This window comes from Setaria italica, chromosome II (assembly GCF_000263155.2).
Source record: "Setaria italica strain Yugu1 chromosome II, Setaria_italica_v2.0, whole genome shotgun sequence".
Lineage (NCBI taxonomy): Eukaryota > Viridiplantae > Streptophyta > Magnoliopsida > Poales > Poaceae > Setaria > Setaria italica.
The window spans coordinates 3436252-3455863 of NC_028451.1; the positions used below are offsets into that span (position 1 = coordinate 3436252).

Genomic DNA, 19612 nt, shown 5'->3' on the forward strand with positions numbered 1-19612 from the left:
CTGCAGTAACACGCAGCATCTCCTCTGCAGCAGATTAAAACCCCACTTTTAGCTTCATGCTTCGTACACGAAAATCCCATGCCAGTATGCTTCAAAGAAATTGGTAGATCCCAGAGTAACAAATGTGCATCAGACATTGAGTCAGCCACACACAGAATCCGCAAACTCGGTACACAATGATAGAAGCTAAAGACTCGGATGCCATTCCAAATGTTCAAGGTTTTCCCATAGACGATCTGCTACATACATCAATGGCATTCTAAATAACTCTAACGGGAATGCAGACTCCAATCAGGCTATGTTGCTAACGCTGAGGCTAACATCTAGTATGGTACGAAGCAGCCAAGAAAAGGGGTAGCATGATACATCGGCTGGAACAACAACACATGTCAACTAAATGGGGTTGCTGGCTTTCTGCATCTACACCGGTCGACCACAATTCAAGTAACCAGTCAAAACTTGACTCTAGGTAAGCACAAGCTACGCTGCTTTAGGAACCCCAGTCAGACAAAGCTGTTCATGTCTAGAAGAACAACAGTCAGGGCATCGTCTAAGGCTCTGCTGAATCAATAGTTTTTCCTTCTCCAGAGACCTTGATCTTCCTCAGATAGCGGCCCTCATATAGCACTCTGTACAGAAGCCTTTTGCTTCCAAACTTCCACCAGAAGGGCCCTGATCCTCCTGAATGCTTCCTTTTCCTCAGCTCATTAGTTTTGTTAGCTATACATACAAAAAGAGAGAGAATTATATCTGAATCTTTCTAATCAAGAGATACAAGTAATTAGAAAAAAAGCATACGGAAAGAATATACATGCTCAGATAGTTCATAGCCTCCATGACAAACTCATAAATGAACTAACCCAACAGGGTCAAATAAAGACTCAACATACTTTTATCTAGCTAAAATGCTCAACAAAATAAAGACTCGGCATCCTTTTATCTAGCTAAAATGCTCAACATTCGGGAGCAACTAAAGAAAGATTCACTAAAAAGTTGTTCCTTGGCATTTGAAACAGTAGTGTTAAACACTTAAAATAAATGCTTGCATTTTTGTTTTGCAAACTAATGAGTTCCCAATCCTCACTTGGATTTCTTCCAAAAATGTCAACCATTCAGATCATCACTTATTAAGCAATTGACATTAATGTTTATCAGCACAGCTCTTAAATGTCAGTGCCAAAGGTAACCGGCCAAGTTGTTCAGGGTATGAAGCTTCATGATATTTACGTAATTCAATTATTAGTGATGTTAGCTGTGCATTTTCGTTACTCACTAGATTTGGAAAAAACCGACCCCTGCTGTTCCTGCAGTGATGCATAGGTTGGACCTAAAACTGGCCAAAATTGTTGCTGAATCTTCAGGACTTGTAAAACAGTCTTCAAGCCCTCTTTTGATGGTGCAGTTTCAAAATGAAAACCTGAACTTTCGCCAACTAAAACCTGCATTTGTCGCAAAAGAAAATAATGACCCCACAGCTATAATGGATGGCAACATCAAAAAGTTAAATTATCTGCAACAAAAATCTACAATTGGTTGGGTGCATATTTTAGCATGTCTATGACCAAATAACTGCAAGGCCTGTTTCCATCCTAGCATTACAGTCCTGCCTCTATAGTAAATCAAACAACAAAACTTGAACTATGAATGATAATAGGAATATAAAAGTATTTCTTTTGTTTTTTGGACAACTCACAAGCAGCTGATTCAAATAATCCAATTACACATAGTTGAGCTTACTGTCATTTTTACACATCCAATTCTGACATGACTGCTGTTATTACAAAGATACATACCTTAACAACTTCAGTAGCTGATGAAGATATCGACCGAAGATTGTATCTGCACATAGCAGGTAGGACAACAATAAACACAATTTGTGAGTACTGTTGGGGGTATTTCTGAAATAGATATGCTGATCATAAAAAAACAATTTGCTGCTGTTATCAAACAGTATTAATAAGATGAGATGCCAAATTTAAACGGTATTAGAGTTGAGGGACAGAACCAGATAAACACAAGAGTTGAGGGGCTAAAGATGGACTTGTTCCTTTTTAAAATTTTGTTTGAACATTCTTAAATTAAGAAAAGAACCAGGTACATACCCTCCCTCAAGTATCACCAACAATCTTCCCTTTGAGCAATCAGATAACAAGGATGTCATTATAGAGTATCCCATCGGAGTAACCTGTCATCAAAGAAGGAAAGTTATACAAAACTACCATGAATTGACATGACAACTAACCAATTAGAATGCATGCACGAGTAATATCAATCAAAGGATGCACTGAAAGTTTCGCTTCCAATACTTCCAATTGGGAGCTTCAGTGAACTTAATTGTCTTATGTTTGGCAGTGCTCTGGACCTACTGCCAAATACTACAACAAAAGGAACCGTATGTACAGTGATGCATCTTGCAACCATACCATGGTAATGAGTTCTATATCATCCCTAGAGAAGTTTGAATGGTACATGAGGTTGTACCCTTGACAGAATCTAACGCTTCAAAGCAGACCTCAAGTACAAATAGGATGGCTCGACAAATCTAGCTTCTACAGACTACCAAGTGAGAAGGCCCAAACAAACTCATTTTCTGTACATGGAAAAATGGAGGTCAGCCTAAATTCCAAGAGGAGAAAGTCATATGAAGTCGGGAGTATTATCATTGATTTCCCAGTAGAAATGAAACAGAAATGTAATACATATGGGGCAGGGTGCAGCAGCTGCATTTTACATTTAAGCAATCAAAATCAGGAGGAATCTTACATCACAACAACCAAGAGGGTCACCTCTAGCTGCATCGAATCCTGCAGATATTATTGTGATGTCTGGGGCAAATTCTGCAGCTGCACAAACACGAGATTGACAACAATGAGAAAAGGCAGTAAGAAAGCAGTGGGCTAATATTGCAAAGATGTCCATGGGGGCATGAACATTAAATGGTTTAAGTAATATAAGCCAACATGCCTTTCCCCCACAGGAACCAAAGAGACCGCACCATATCAAGCAAATAAGTCAGCATTCTGATGTGGTAAATATATTAAAGTTTTGTCTTTCTAATAAGGATTAAAATGCTAAGTCTACTAGAAGACAAAGCACATATAAACAACAACAAAATCGAGAACAGTATGTCATACTTCTTCTGACTTCTACAAATTACATATTACTTCGACTCGTATCTTTCAGGAATAGCACACATCTCAATGTTCTTATATCATTACCTATTGGAAGCACCACGGTCTGAAAAGCAAAGATGTAGTCGTTGTCTCCAACACCACCACGGCTCCAAGGTATATTAACCGAGAAACCTTGACCATCGAGAATTCCAACCTAAGGTGATATTCATGCAAGAAATTACATTTACACATTGAATGATTTTGTAATACAAAGTCTCCAAAGCTTTTGGGATCAAACATTGATGAAAGGTGGTATGCCAATTGCAAAAAGAAATGACATCCATTCCTAATTTGGTTCATCAGAAGTGCATGGGTCCAACTGGATGTATTACAGAAGTACAAATGAACTTCCAGTGTGTGCTAGATATTCATCACTCTAAACGTGAGAAATAGAATTTAGACTTTGGTCCTAATGCCCTATTGTCCAAGGTTCTATTTAGCCAGATCTGGGTACCTCACTAACAAGTTACAAACAAACAAGAAATTTTGGTTGTTAATCAGTTGGTTAACTCATTGACCAAGTACTGTTGATACGCATTAGATTGATTCAGTGAAGGTACAGGAGTACATATAGCCATACGCTTCCGTATCCTGCTTGACCGGTTTCACAGAATATTAACCAGAAGATACGGAAGGATCCTAGCAACCGAACCATCCATGGCATGCATACATGCACAGAATGTACTCATGCACGTGTGCGGAACATATCTAACATATACAGTTTGAAGAAATACTCTAATACTACATATCTACCTCATCTGCTGCTCCAGTTCCAGGATAGAAGTTTCCATACTCATGACGATGTAGTGATATGTACAATACCTAAATTAAGAACAGGGGAACACACATTCATATAAGGACTACAAATTGAGCAGCTAGCAAGCTCATGGAAATATAGTATACAGAATAGTGCACATAATAGGATAGTGCAGGGGATGCCCATAGTTGATCTGTAGATTAACAAAAAGATTTGCAACACCTGGACATTAAAAAGGTTTTGAACTCAATTTACATGGATAACATTACAACTGTTGTGATAGACAGATAGAAACAAAGATGCTCGGTACTTAGCCCTAAAAGAGGGCTATAGCTACATATCCTTGTTTCTACTACAAGTCCACAAAAAACAGTGTTTTAAATAGCGGGCTATCGCGGTGCTATAGCGGCTCCGAAGAGCTACCACTATGAACGCTGCAGTAGAAATAGAGGTGCTCGGCTGGAGAAACATGCCGCTAAATCTTATAGCCGGCTATTCAAAACACTGCAAAAGAGACATGGTAGACATAAATTTGAAATGACAGGGGGTTAAGTGTTTCCAGCTCCAATGGATTTTGGTAAAATTCCTCCTCTACATTGAAGCGAAACATTATTTGCGAAACTTAATGAAAAAAATAAATAGAGGATGAATCTGAGAAAACAAACATTTAGCGAAAAAGGAAAAAAAAGGCCATTACAAAGCAAAAATCATGAAAACGCTACAAAGTCACTGCTACGTTCCAACTTTGCTGTTCCGACAAAAAAAGGAAGGCCACAGACATAAAAAAGAAAGGAGAAACTTACAGAGCTGTCCCCGTCGAATATCTCTTGTGTGCCATTTCCATGGTGCACATCCTGCAACAATAATTGAGAATACTATTGATGAGACGATCAATATTAATTTGCATTATTGGCTACAAAACAGGTTCAGAACAGGAGAAATTATGCCAAGACCATTACCCAGTCAACTATGAGGACTTTCTTTGCACCTGCTCTTTTTGCAGCTAATGCAGCCACTGCTGCATTGTTGTGAAGACAAAAACCCATTGCTTGCTTCACCCCTGCATGATGCCCAGGAGGTCTCACCTGTCTTGCAGTAGACACGATCAGTACTGTACAAGTTGTGTCTCAATGCGCTGTGCAGAATGAAAGGTTAGATGAAAAATTGAAGATACAAGAACATCAGCACAGTACCATTGCAAAGCCATTGTGAACACGCCCAGATACTATCAAACTAGCAAGATCAGCACATAGTCCTGCTGCAAGTTTGGCGGCACATGCTGAGTGTCCATTCGCATAAGTATCCGAAGTGAAGTAACTGCAAATTGAGTAATTAACCCCAGAATGATGTTCACACAAAAATACCAGGATATGCTAAACATGCATTAATTATAACCAAACCAGTTAAAGCTAAGCTAAAAGATGATGATTTTTTCAAGTAAAAACTAATCAAATAGTACCTGTAAAGCATGTTTTTTGTCTGCTCAACACTTTCAATGTGGTCTGGAGTATGAACCTACAAATTACCAAAATTTGAGTTATCAGGGAGATTATGAAATGGAAAATCTATACTGGGGGGATAACACCTGCGAACTTCTTACTTACCATTAGGAGTTCCTCCTTGGTAATTTCCCGAGGGGGTACCAAAGCACATTTTGAGGGAAAGATTCCTGAAGTATATAACAAAGTGTACTAATGAGTAATGACAACAGAATAGAAAGAACGCTCATCAAACTACTTTGTTCACATGAAATCATGTTTTTGTATTTGCTGCAAAACACAATCAATGTAGTTGTCTAAATATCATTAATATTTTTATGGTAAAATGGAAAGAGCATGATATCATCAGACCGTACACATCTATATTTATTTATAACTTTTATCAACATATTACAGAAAAATGTTGCTACTGGAATTTTCTTGCAGTAGATTTTCCTAAGTGCATAAAATGATACCATTTCCATAAACTAACACATAATTGCAGAAAGAAACATAAGATTTGACATGTGTAAAATACATTCACAAATTCCAGAAACAACCAGATTATTAGAGGTAAACGACAGCATGCACCTGCAGCAGCAAGACTGGCAGCAATTGCGCGAAGGCGGTCCGGTCTTTCTGGATGTGGATTTGGTTTGATTTCTAGCTGCTAGCGTGAAAAATATGATACTTCAGTTCAACAGTAATCAGGAAACAATCTAAAATGTTGGAGTATGTGTGTATTATGGCCCAATAAGGCCCATGTATGACTACTGTATAGCTACCCTTCTAGGGTTAGCCCAATAGACAAGGAATTACATCTCTATCAAGGAATTACATCTCTATCATAAAACAATAGTGGAAGGATATGTATAACCTTTATATTGAAAGTTGAAACAAGGGATTTTTTATATTCTAGAAAACAGCACAATGAAGAACTCATGGTATCACATTTAAAAAAATAAAGTAGGTATTATGCAAATTGCAAACAACAACATAAAATTGAACAGGTATATATCAGACGCAACATGCAATCAAACAAAAATAGCCACTAAAGTGAACAGCAATTAAGATATATACAGAACATCATTCCAGTGCGTAATCTTAGAGCTACCACCATTGATGTATGAGCCAATCCAAACATTATATCGTCATATCTGCTAGCTCAAATTACAGACATTGTGATTTACCTCACTGTGGAGCAGCATTCTTTCATCAAAACCAATCGCTGTAGACACCGGTGGTAATTCTGTATGGGATAGTAAGAGAAAATCAGAAAATTGAAACAGAATACACTAGGTGATGAAAAATAATGCAGAATTAAGTTTCTTTAAACTATTGTGTGATGATGAACATACATTTGTCTCATTCAGTGTCACACACACCATTCTATTTCATTCTATATCACAACTCCAATGATTTAGATGGTTTCGATGCTATGTCATTTCATGCAGATAAGAAATACTCAGCCACATGTGTTGACTAAATCACCAATTCATGTTAGAAGAAGCCATTTCCATCAAAAGCAAGTTTTATCCAGCTCAGTAAGGAACATGGAGCAGGCAAAGTGACCACATATTTGGGAACATGGGACAGGGCTAATGTGTATCAGTCTGTTTGTGACATTGTGTTGAACCTGATGCAAACTCCAAACGATATGCATATCACATGTATTGATCAAAGGATGCCTACTTGAAATGATTCTGTGAGAGAAATTTTTGTTCGTATATTGCCAATTTAAGTAGCATCCTCATGTGGCCACTCTCTTCCACAGACAAAAGTCAATTCTAATTGTGTTAATTATAATTATAATTTACCTAGTGTGAAACTTGGCTAGGTCAATTAACCTAGTTTATCCCAGGCTTCTTATGTTTGTATCCTTCTTTTTTTCAATTTAATTAGTTAGTACGAATCTTGATATCTAAAGTAAGAAACAACATCAAAATTTAAAACAAATATCTGACATTGATAATGAAAAGATTAACATAGCTCCAAATGCGAACAACACCTGTGTCAGGAGATACCAAAGCAGCCTGTGCAATCTGAGTTTTAAAAGCATCGTATCCACCTACAACTGATCCCTTAAGCTCATGGCAATTCTAGAATGTGAGGACAAGTACCAAGAAGACGAGTCAAAACAATAATACTGGATGTAGACATGTAGTGAGATAAAAATTAGTCCGACTGCTTTCCTGACCACCAAAAAGATAATCTCACCAGGCAATTAGTAATCTCGTCCACATTTGGCATTGTGCAGTTCAAGCAAAACCACCTATTCACAACAAGGCTACTGGAAGGGTCCCAGTCACTGTCATCTTCCTCTTCATCATTAGAGAAAAACAGCTCCTCAAGTGTAGCCCCAGCTTGCTCTCTCTCAAACTCCTGCGGCAGATCATCAACAGCCATGCAACTTCTATTTTTGGCAGTCTGACAGCCATCATGATCAGCACTCTCAGCATGACCTGACCTTGCCACGGCAACCTTGACATCTTCTACTATCGCATCAGCATGATCATAAGTGAAACTGCATGCCCCACAGTTCTCTTTTGAAGCCTTCCCATCAGTATGACTCCCAATCAATGAGGAAATTCCAATGACTTCAGCACAAAATGGTTTTACATCGCTGTCACAGCTTTGGGATTTGCCATGACAAGCTTGTTTGGAAACTCCACAGTTCTCCACGGAACGGGAGGGTATCTCATCCTTTTGGTCGCTAAGCGGTTTCATATCAGATGCCATAAGAAAATATCCAGTGTGAGGCTCAAATCTGCATATAAAAAGATCAGCAAATGAAAAAACTAGATCAAGAAAAACACTTAGCACCAAGCATTATTAATTACGCTAATCATTACAGGGTGCCAAATATCACTGCAAGCCAGTAGACCTACTTGCATCCCACCTGAAGCAGAGATTGTAACGACCTCAGCCATAACAGACTCAGTTGCATCAGCATTACTAACTACCAATTAAACATCTACACCGCAAAACGCCATGACAACACTGTCGTTAGTGCGTTGCACTTGCAAAGGTACTTTCCAGAAATAGGCTTGTTACAAAATGGATATAGATGCTCATCTAGCCATCTACTGACTTTTGCCGCGCAAAATTTATTAAACCCTTCCAAAACCTCACCCGTCTCTCATAGTCTCATCTAACAATTTCGCCACACAGCCTCACTGAAACCCTATCGAAACTTCACCTCCCTCACAAGCATCACCAAGACAACCGCAGCACAACCCAGAATTGTTTCGTTCCCACAGTCTCCACACGAAACAAATCAAAATTTCAGGCGCCTCTGAGTCCCCACACCCAGCACCCCCGACCTTGAGACCAAAAACAACGCATCTATAGGCCACAGGCCACACACAAGTAACCATGGGGATTCACCTACACCCCCAGAATTCTTCGAATGAAAAGCTGCTTTTGACACCCTCAGCACTCATTAACCAAGCCCAGCAAAAAACTGTGGGCGGACCGCAGGATAATCCATACTATCAAAAAACGACGAGGATTCAACGCCTCACAGCGATGGAAAATACTGTAGACCCCCAAAAAATCGCTCCTACAGAAACCCATCCAGACACGCCGGCGCACTTCCTTACCAACGAGAGTGAGGAAAGCAACGGATGCCCGGGGGGAACCCCAATCCCAGCCAGGGGTCGACCGAACGCAGAGGGTGACCAAGAGATGGCGAGCTCGGATCCGGTGGGGGGACGAACGGGGCGGGCCGGCGGCGCGCCGCGGGGAATTCCGCGGGCGGAAACCGGCGGCCTCCTGGCGGAGAGAAACCGAAGGGGGGAGACGGCAGACGGGGCGAGTGGGGAGAGGCCGAGAGGGGGAGGGTCAGCCTGACGCCGTGTGGATGAGGGACCCAGGAGCCAGAGCGGCCATTTTATACTGTTTTCTGTCTGATCGAGGGGTTGGGTAAATGAAAAAATTGCGGGTGCCTTTTTACAATTTTGTCACCAGCTCACGCGCTCCGTGCCTCAAGGTGAATTTGTCATGGAAAGAATGTAACTGTCTCGCAACGTGTACTTTTTAAAAATCACTAGGTGTTTTTTAGTTTTTCTTAATAAATATTTTTTAAGTGCAATGTCTTCCATATATTCGTAGTTAATGAATAGTACAGAGAATTGGATATCTACGGTGGCAGAGATAGCCATGGCCCCTGGGGGGCTCTTCTTCTTCCTCCTTTCTCTAGAAAATGGAGAGGACTAAGGGGGGCTCCATTGTTTTTGGATGGGTAGGAAGCCCCCACTGCTGGATCTGCCTCTGGATGTCTACGTACTTTATAAATTGGACCAACTTCCTGCTCTAAGTTGGGCTAATCTTTTATTTGCCAAAGAGAGTTGGAGCTATAGATTGGACCAACTTCCTGCTCTAAGTTGGGCTAATCTTTTATTTGCCAAAGAGAGTTGGAGCTAGCTCGTATTCTGTCAAATTAGTTACATGCTACTCCTTCCGTCCCAAATTACTATTTATTTTGATTTTTTTAAATACATAATTTTTCTATGTATCTGGAAACCAACAGCACGTCCATCTTTTCACCCATTAGTGTTACCACTCCTTGAACCAAACAACACCTAAAAGCTAAAATAAATAGTAATTTGGGACAAAAGGAGTAATTCTCTTCAAAGCCCTAACAACGATACACGTTAACGATATGTAATAGTTCAATACTAGTACTTAGTTCCAGAGATAGGGGACCAGCGAGTTCACGTGAATTACATTTACACCGTGGTTATATCATATTTTTTTATTACTACCATGAGCAAAAGTGTTGAATTCTATTAGAATCAAAGCAAGGTTTAGTTTCTTCTCTAGCTAAGTCAAAAACTCATGCAAGCAAGCAAAGATATGTTTTATTTGTTTATTTCATCTAGTCATCATGCCTTCAAAATAAGACCCCTATTATCGATTTGCACCAGGAGTATAGAATGTGTGTTTGGGACGGATGAAAGCGAAGGTGCAAGGGGAGCAGAAGAGAACAGTTGGGTCCATTGTTTGTCCTACTGACATTTGGACCCCATACTGTGGGTCAACATGTCAGTAGCCAGAAGATACTAATGGAGGGTGTCAGGATGATACAGAATTGAGATGTTATGTGGCTGCCTGTTTCTTTTTTCTACTCTCCGGGACCCACCTAATCAAATTTCCTAGGTTCTTTATACCTGTGTGAGTAATGCAACTGTGTTTCAAACACATCGGGCCTGTTCGCTTCAGCTTATAAGCCGGCTGAAAAGCTGAAACAGCTGATAAGCCAACTGAATAAGCTGAAGCGAACATGTCGGATATCATCTTCTACGCTCCTGTCTTTCCTTTCCAGTTCTCTTTTTTGCCATCCCATTCCTATCCTATTTCTACGTTTTCCGACCATTACCAGTTCTCTGTTTTACACTCCTTTATTCCAACGGTGGCGCAACGAACAGCAAGGCTCATGGGTGACAGAAAAGAAATAAAACAAACACGATGGACATGGACAAGCAGCAGTCGGCCATTAAAGCGTCATTTTTCACAGGCATATATGATTGCGGCGGCGTTTCACAGAGTTGGAACCGTTGGGAGTGCCATTACCCAACTATCCCAAACAGAATGAGTCGAAATGCCAAAGGGCAGGCAGAAGCTTCTGTTTGTGTCGACCATAGGTACAGCGATAAATCATGAATCACCCACAAAAGCTACACATATTACACAATCAGAAAAAAAGTAATGTATAGATCCGGCGCCCTCCCAGTTTGGAGCCACGCTAAGCGCCCTTCTTCCATGGCTGGATGACGGCCACCACAATGATCACCACTATCACCAGCAGTATGATGATGGCATAGCACATCCACTTCCTCGAATTCTTCTGCAGTTTCTTCGCATTTTGGAGGGCGCTCACGCCTTGTTGTATGTGATTGGTAGCATTCGAAACCTTGAAACAAAGGAAATTGATATGTGAGAAAAAAAAACACAGTACGAACTCACTGCACAAGTAGGAAAAAACTTACATGTGTCTCAATGTTGTTGATCATGTCTCCTTGGGCCTCAACAAGAACTGCCATATCCATGAATATCTAACAAGCAAAAAAAAAAAGGATACATTATCTCTTGATGCTCAGAGACAATGAGAAGTTACTGCAAAAATACATGTGCTTTTCCTTAAGAGTGTTCTAAATTAATCCCATCACCCAACTCCAACATTATTTCCCCATAGTCACATCAAATGGGCACCTGTTGCAACTCAAGAAGCTTCCTCTCTAGATCCCTTACAGCATCATGTCGCTCCTGTATTTCAGCAACGGTGTCGAGTATCTGCAAATGACAAAATAAAAAAACACATTAACTACAAACTGATGCAGGTGACGCCATAAACAGACATGCATATCTCATAACCAGTAATGACCTATGTAACTAGTTACATCACATACCTGGCCTCTTCCTTGTTGGATCGCATCTTTGAAGATTTGCTCACTTTTTCCAGTCTCTATCATATCATCAATTGTCTGCAGGGTTAAAAGAAACAGCATGAGAAATTATGAAGTGAACCATAAATCAAAATTCATTTCCAAATAACAGCACAAGGACAAGTAAAAACATAACCACATGTGAAAGGTATGGCGGTGCAGTACTTACCTCTTCATCGGGACGATTACCAGTTACAGTAAAAACCCTTCTTTCAACAACCTCACGGTACTCTTGCCTAATTGCTTCTCTTAAAGCCTGCACCAGATTTTAACAAGGTATTATTTACATGATACAAAGAATATATTTAATTTTCTCCACAGCTTTGTCAGCAATTAGACTATTGGCAGGCATTCACAAAGATTAACAAACTTGAAGCCCTTCTAGAATCATACCATCAGCTAACTAATAGTGAAAGCAGAACCTGTAGCTGAACATAGTGTTGATCTTTTTTAAGCTTAAATAAACACGCAATCATCAATAAAGAAACTTTCCCTGCTTATAATGAGACAGGCATAAAGAATTATAATACTTTGATGTCTCTTAGGCATGGAAAAGTATCACACTTCCAGACTTCCATCTCTGCTACCCTAGAAAGATATTCAATCTTCCTATAAGAAATGAAATGTTGAAAGATGTTTGTATTTTAAGATCATCGTATGTTACAGGGATCTTAATGTCACAGAACAGCAGAATAATCACAAAACTGGAAAGGTGGGCGTTTCTATTAAAGGAACACAGTACCTGAAAATCATCCATCCGCTCCTTCAATTTCTTTTTCACTGCTCTGTAGAAAAAATGGTACATATTGAATAAACAACAAATTCTTGCAAGCTACATAACTGAAGACACTGAGATGAACTGTAAATTTACCCAGTAGTCTGCTCTCTTGATCGGTCCACAGCAGACCCCTTTCCGCATCCAGGTTTTTGCCTATTTGATAAGTTCTATTCCACAATGACAGCAAACAATACAAAGTTAGTTAGTTTTTTTTAGTATGATAGCAGCACACAAGTCAGCTTGGTTAAAAAAAAAATCAGCGAATGGCCACCACTTCATAGGCTTTCAGAAAATAGTTTGTTTACAGTGAACTTAGCAGTATTTTCAAAACAAAAAGGCCTAGCAAATACCATATTACAAAGTAAATAGGAAGATTATCAGTTTCATCTTACAATTATCAGCAAAACGACTCACCAAGTTATAACTTATTTTAATAATACCTATCGTAGGCACGGACAAATTTATTTTTTATAGATAATGCAAAACTGAGCACTGTTAAATATCAGGGTCAAACAAGAGCATACATCTTTTTCCAGTTCATCAACTTTTGTCTTCGCCTGACGAGCAAATTTCCCCACTTCATCAATATCTTTCTCCATCCGCTGCTTAATTGCTATAGAAAAAGAATCATTGCGTCTAACTGTAAGTATAGCGGTATTTCCAAAAGAGCTCATATGCATTTCAGATCAGATGAGGTTGGATCTGATAGAATAAACAAATACTTACCTTTCATGGCACTTGCTTTTGTAACAGCTTTTGATTCCTCATTTGCAGTCTACAAACACAAGTTAGGTTCATTACATAAGATTTACAGGTGCGGCTGTAAATCCATCAATTACAACGGCAATCAATGAATGGGGAATGAGTGTACCTGGAGCTTAGTCAATAGATTTGTCAGCTTTGCAATTAGACTCTCGATTGCATCAACCTGGTATATCACAAAACATTATGTCATTAACTAGCAGGGCAAAAGTTGGACTAACAGTGTAAATGTGGCAAGATGAATAGATACGCACAGTAGATTTCTTATGTAATCATGTACATGTGGTAAGATGAATAGATGCACACAGTAGAGTATTCATGTAAACAGCACCTTTTTCAAGAAATCCTTTAAGTTGTCTGAAGCATCAGCCTGATGCATCCCCATTTCAATGTCCGCATCTCTTGAAGAGTCCCGCCGAGGGAGCTCAAAGGAATCCTGTGCAAAAGGAAAGTTCATAAGATGTCACACATGTACTGTGGCTACTACTTCACAAAAGATGGTTATGCTATAAACCCAATATGAAAAGCCAAGCGTTCTACATGAACAAGCTTAAAATAACAGGATTGCATCCAGCATAAGCACAATAAATATCAGCACACAATTTCCAACAGAGCAGATAGATTTCCAATTTGAGTCTATCACTTCCAATTGCAAAGTGTACAAGACTGAAATGCAGCATGCACACAAAAACAAAAAGTTCTAGACCATCGGACACGGAAAGGAGCTTTACAGCACATCAAATTCGTAATGCAAAGCCTCTGAATCATCAATTCAGCAGCAGCACTTAACACAGGTAGTGTTAACCCCATCAGTGCCACTGTTCAATCAAACCAATTGCATCACGAGCAATTAATGTTAATGCAATGGTTCACTACTAATGGCTCTAACACAGCACAGTTCACTCCAAAGCTAGAGAATAGCTCAGAGGAAAACAGAGCCTCCATCCTTGGTACAACCCAGGGAGGCACAAAACAACCAGCCAAATGCTCAACCAGCCCATTCGGTCCCAGAGGCAACTCAAACTGCCTCGGAACCAAACTAACAGATCTAACGCGACCACCCCAAAAGCGGCTAATCTACCGCACCCAGCCGAGAAACCCGAGCCGGTCCCTTCAACCGCCAGCTCCGCATTCCGGCTCGCCACCCCGCACAAGCAATCCCTTCCCCCGCCGACCACTCCACCGCTGCTACCTCCGATTACGCAAACTAGATTTTGGCGCCGCTCCCAGGACTCGGAACCCCGTGCGGGAGGGAGGCAGCTCCGACTAGCCCGCCCCCAGATCTCGAGCTCGCGCGCCGGATCCCGGCGAGCGGTTGAAGAGGCGGGAGGAGCCTTCCCGGAGGAGAGGGGGGGAAAAAAGGAGACGAGGCGCTTACCGAGAGGAGGTTGTTCATGGCGGCGAGGCGGGCGGTGCGGCGAGGAGGGAGGAACAGGCAGGCGGCGAGGAGAGAGAAGAGGGAAGGGGGAGCGCAGGGAGGCCGGGGGCCGGAGGAGGTGTGGCCGTTGCGCCGCAGAGGATGCTTAAAGCGGAGGAGAGGTGGGGGTTAAGCTGCTGGACGCCGCGGTTGCTGAGGCTGGCAGGTGGGCCACCAGGGTTCTTTTTAGGCAGGCTGGCAAGTGTCATGGAAAGATTATCTTTTTTCATTCAGGGAAAGAAGGGTGCCGGATGTAGTTTTTTAATGCCAACCAGGAGCACTGGCCTAATGATCACACGAATAGTTGTTTAGTGTACCCTGAGGTGATGTATTAAGTTGCTCATGAAGTTTTTTGTCATGATGTTATTTTTTAGCTTCTACTACATTGTTAATGTTCTCACTGTGTTTTTCAAAAAACGTGTTTATGTTTGTTATAACTACATTGTTAGTGTTCTCACTGTGTTTTTCAAATAACGTGTTTTCAAACATTGTAGTGTTTGCTTGCTTGTTTTTTTAAAAAAGCATAAACGATGATACTATCCGCTGTAGCTTACTAGCTGTGCTATCTAAGCATACTTTTATCGAGTACCGAAAGTGATTGAATATTACCTAAGCATAGAATAAAAGATCCTGTCAACTCTTACAAAGTAGACTAACAATTTCAAGCTGTCAAAGTGTTTTGTTTGTCCACAGCATTTTGTCTTTCATTCCACTGAATTTTGTTTCAATTGATGACATCGGAAAGGTCGTTATCATCAAGATCCAGGTGCAATGGGAGATTGGGAGCAGCGGCTGCTTGACCGCTCTGCTTCCCCGGCCGGGAAAGCGAGTTCACTGCGTCATGTAGCCGTAGCAAATTTTCAACTCTTTCTATCTTTCGGTTTGTGATGGACAGGAGCAGCAGGCCCGGCCAGCAGGTGAGCACCAGCGCTGACCCTTTTTCTATTCCTCTGCGCTGGAACACCGCGTCGGGTCGTCTGAACTGCCAGAGACAAAACAGCGGCTACTAGTCGGCTGCGTCGGGCCCACCGCGCACCTGCACCCGGCCTCGACGGGGCGGCGCACCGGGCCCACCTGCCGGCTATCTCGCGGCTCCGGCGCAGGTAGACGGCGCCCACGGAAAGGCTTGAGGCGTTCGGTGCGCGGGGCCCACCGGGGCAGGCGAGCTGTCCGAGCTGGAGGAGAGGACAGCGGTGTGTTAGGCACGCAAGGACGAAGGATGTTTGCTGCTAAATCCAAGCGCCCAATCATATTGTTTTTTAAGTATATGTGTAATCCAATCATAGTGCTACTCCATATTCGTGCGGTGGAGTAAACATTTCGTGTAAAAAAATTATTAGATTCTGGCACTGCTAGATGATAACGGTTTGGGTGCTCTCGGATGTCGTTGAGGTCTGAGGAGCATGTTCTGTGATCGAGAGAGAGAGAGCTGTACTGTGTAGTTGTCAGCCAAGCTACGTGCAACTAGTTTAAGCTTTCATACGCTAAGGGGCGTTTGATACCAAGACTAAACTTTAGCTCTGTCACATTGGATGTTCGGATGCTAATTAGAAGGAGTAAATATGAGCTAATTATAAAACTAATAGCAGAATCCCTAGGCTAAATCTCAAGACGAATCTATTAAACCTAATTAATCCATCATTAGCGAATGGTTACTGTAGCACCACATTATCAAATCATAGACTAATTAGGCTTAATAGATTCGTCTCGCGATTTAGCCTAGGGGTTGTGCAATTAGTTTTGTAATTAACCTATATTTAATACTTCTAATTAGTATCCAAACATCTGACGTGACAGGGGCTAAAGTTTAACCCCTATCTTCCAAACACCCCCTAAGGTACTATCAAGGTGGCATGTTGGTTGACAACTGATTGGAGACTGAGTGATGAACACCAAATTTATCCAGTCCCAAACCTAGCTAAAGCAAGTGGGTGGGTTTTGGGAGTTCTCATCGGATATCTCATTGTACGTTGGATTGCGATAAGAAAAAGAATCACTAATGGATTGCTTGGGGGTATCATTCACCGGTAATTTGATGTTTGACGAGGTTTGTGAAAATGAGACTTTCACATACACTATTGAGCCGAAACTTCCTAGGATTTCCAGCCTTCAAGTGGGGTGTTGAAATCCATTTCCACCATTTACATTTGCCACGTATCCTGCCTGCGTTTCACTCACACAGGTGACAGGTGACTCACCACAGGAATCTCGGGCCAGGAGGGCATGAGATCCAGCGCGTTATATTACCTACCTCATCAGCAGCCCACCGCCCTCCGCCCCCGCCCAACTAGTGTAGTCAAGGCCCACGAGAGGCCCAGCCGACGCGCGGATCGCGTGCCACACGGCTTTACCGTCGCACGCCGACGCCGCACCGCGTCGGCTGGTTTGATTGCTGCCTGCCAGGCAGCTCGCCGGCCAGCAGCACCATCCAACCTCAGCCACGTAGCTGAGATCTCAGGGTGTCAAGCAAACAAGCCCGGACGTGGCGACGCACGTCACCTTCGGCCGGCCTTCTTCTTCTTTCCACTCCGCTCTTCTCCATTCCTTTTTTAAGCCCCCCTCCCATTCTCGAAGCTGCCGCACTCGTCCTGCTCTCTCCCCCTCCTCCCAGAGGCCAGATCTTACCGACCGGTCGAGTCCTAGCTGTTCTCCCACCCCGTGACGCGCCGCGAAGGCCATCGGCCGGCCCATCGCCGCCGCCGCGCCAACGAGGTCAGAACCCAGCAAACCTCTCCTGCGCTATACTTGGGTTGGGTCGATCGGCTTGCTAGTTCTTGTTCTTGGCTTCTTGCCTTTGCCTTTGTTCAGTTTGAGCAAGAGAGTCCGACTAGATTCAACTGCAGCTGCAGTTGTGCGCCACTTTTCCAGTTTGCATTGCTACCGAACTAATTCTTCAGATATTTGCTTTGCTGTGTACCTTTTGCTCCAGATTCCATTTGCCTGATCCAAGTTTGTACTATATATGCTGATTGCTGGAAAAAAAGAGAGTACTAAATGCCAACTCCATGACTTATGATTTATGAACATGTCCAAAGATCGGTTTAGTTATCCCTGGGACGTGTCGCATTATTTTTGTGTGAATATCACAAGATAAAATAGGACCACATATGGGGCACAGATCACTGTGCTCAGTAGATCCTCTTGTGGAAAAAGTTCTTGCCAATAAGTCGATGTCCTGCACGAGGACGACGCACCATTGTCTAGCAAATTCATTTTGACAGTGACTGAAAGTTGTAACTGCAGGGGGGGTCTCTGATTGCATTCAAGATGGGAGGAGATAAAGAATCCGCCAAGCTGAAGGAGGAGAAGAAGTCCAAAGATGAGATCCATCTCAAGATCAAGAGCAAGGACAAGTCATCGGGTGATGAGGACGAGAAGAAAGAGGTTGAGATCGAGATCGAAGCCAAGTTTGTGGAGAAGGAAGAGGTAGAGGTCAAAGACTCGGGTGACAGTGCAGGGTCCGCGGGCAAGGGTAAAGAGGCGAAGAAAGACAAAGAGAAGGAGAAGTCAGAGAAGCATGAAGATGAGCACAAAGGTGAGGAAGATGGTGAGAAGGTGTTAAAGAAGAAGGATAAGGAGAAAGATAAGAAAAAGAAGGAAGACAATGAAGATTCAGGAAAGGTGGATAAAGATAAGAAGAGTGAGAGCAAGGAGAAAGACAAGAAGGATAAAAAGGCTAAAGATAAGGAAAAGGATGGATCGGAGTCGAAGGGTTCAAATGATGAAAAACAAGAGAAAATCAAAGATAAGAAAAAGAAGAAAGATGATGAAGACGCTGGCAAGGAAGAGAAACATAAGAAGAGCGAAAGCAAAGATAAGGATAAGAAGGCCAAAGACAAAGATGAATCAGAGTCGAAACATAAAGAGGGTCAGCTAGAGAATAAGAATGGTGAAGGCGCGCAGAAGGATGTTCATGGGAATAAAGAGCTCGCAGGAGCTTCAGACCTGGCCACCCGAGAAATCAAGCTAACAAATGATGAACCACAGAAGGAAGACATTGACAATGAAGATGCTGAAGTCAAGAAGAAAAACAAAGAGAAGAAGGATAAGACTGACAAGAAGGAAGATGGTAAGAAGAAAGAGAAGGATGGTGGAGGTGATGACGACGAGGGTGAGAAGAAAGACAAAGAAAAGAAAGAGAAGAAGGACAAGGGTGACAAGAAGGAAGATGGCAAGAAGAACGGTAAGGATGGTGGTGAAGATGAAGAAGGCAAGAAAAAAGACAAGGAGAAGAAAGATAAGAAGAAAGACAAGGGCACAAAGGAGAAGATTAACGATCCGGTGAAGCTGAAGGCGAAACTGGAGAAGGTCGACGCCAAGCTGCAAGACCTACAGGCTAAGAGAGAGGACATCATGAGGCAGCTGAAAGAGCTGGAAGAGGGTGGCAAGGGAAAGACCAATGAAGAGAAGCCTGCACAGGTGCAGGAAGACAAGGGAAAGAACACTGAAGAGGGGTCTGCACAGGTCCTGGAACAAGGTGGAGAGAGCAAGGTCAAGGAGGAAAATCCTGTTGCTTCTGCCTGATCTTCTGGAGCTCTTGTTGTTCATATAACTCTGATCTGGGTCTATGCACGAGCCTTTCACTGTGTATAGGAACATACATCTTCAGCTGAGTTGTAAATGGGTATGTAATACCTTGGTCTATGTGTATTTCCCCGTATAGAGAAACATGCTTGAGTGGAGTGCGAGGGTATAGGAGTGCAGTGCACCCATCTCCAGGGAAAAAAATGACGCTGTAATACTTTGCTATGTGAATAAGAGAAACACACGGATGTTGTTTTGGTTATTTGGTAGTCACAGT

General features: G+C 42.1%; 3 protein-coding genes across 4 annotated transcripts; 1 reads left to right on the plus strand and 2 right to left on the minus strand.

Moving 5' to 3' along the window:
* Positions 1-85: 85 nt before the first annotated feature.
* LOC101756138 (histone deacetylase 15) lies at positions 86-9255 on the minus strand. 2 transcript variants are annotated; one of them, XM_004955479.3, is made up of 17 exons: positions 9011-9255; positions 7626-8175; positions 7417-7507; positions 6599-6657; positions 6000-6075; positions 5535-5599; positions 5390-5445; positions 5124-5247; positions 4890-5015; positions 4734-4784; positions 3927-3995; positions 3219-3327; positions 2764-2843; positions 2103-2185; positions 1794-1839; positions 1274-1439; positions 86-720 (listed from the first exon to the last, which is right to left on the minus strand). In XM_004955479.3, exons 2-17 carry the CDS (start codon positions 8145-8147, stop codon positions 551-553), a joined length of 1893 nt encoding a protein of 630 aa, XP_004955536.1. In that variant the 5' UTR covers positions 8148-8175; positions 9011-9255; the 3' UTR covers positions 86-550. The 2 variants fall into 2 exon arrangements, with proteins under 2 accessions (XP_004955536.1, XP_004955535.1); XM_004955478.3 differs by having other exon boundaries at positions 6000-6078.
* Positions 9256-10884: 1629 nt separating this feature from the next.
* Positions 10885-14925, minus strand: LOC101757102 (syntaxin-132). Its single transcript, XM_004955482.4, has 12 exons — positions 14773-14925; positions 13726-13830; positions 13504-13560; positions 13359-13407; positions 13157-13245; positions 12726-12799; positions 12597-12639; positions 12024-12110; positions 11819-11893; positions 11622-11702; positions 11399-11464; positions 10885-11322 (listed from the first exon to the last, which is right to left on the minus strand). Exons 1-12 carry the CDS (start codon positions 14788-14790, stop codon positions 11155-11157), a joined length of 912 nt encoding a protein of 303 aa, XP_004955539.1. The 5' UTR covers positions 14791-14925; the 3' UTR covers positions 10885-11154.
* A 2368-nt stretch (positions 14926-17293) lies between these two features.
* On the plus strand, positions 17294-19597 carry LOC101757761 (myb-like protein X). Its single transcript, XM_004955483.4, has 2 exons — positions 17294-17523; positions 18055-19597. The coding sequence occupies exon 2, from the start codon at positions 18079-18081 to the stop codon at positions 19333-19335; it is 1257 nt and encodes a 418-aa protein (XP_004955540.1). The 5' UTR covers positions 17294-17523; positions 18055-18078; the 3' UTR covers positions 19336-19597.
* The last annotated feature ends 15 nt before the right edge of the window (positions 19598-19612 follow it).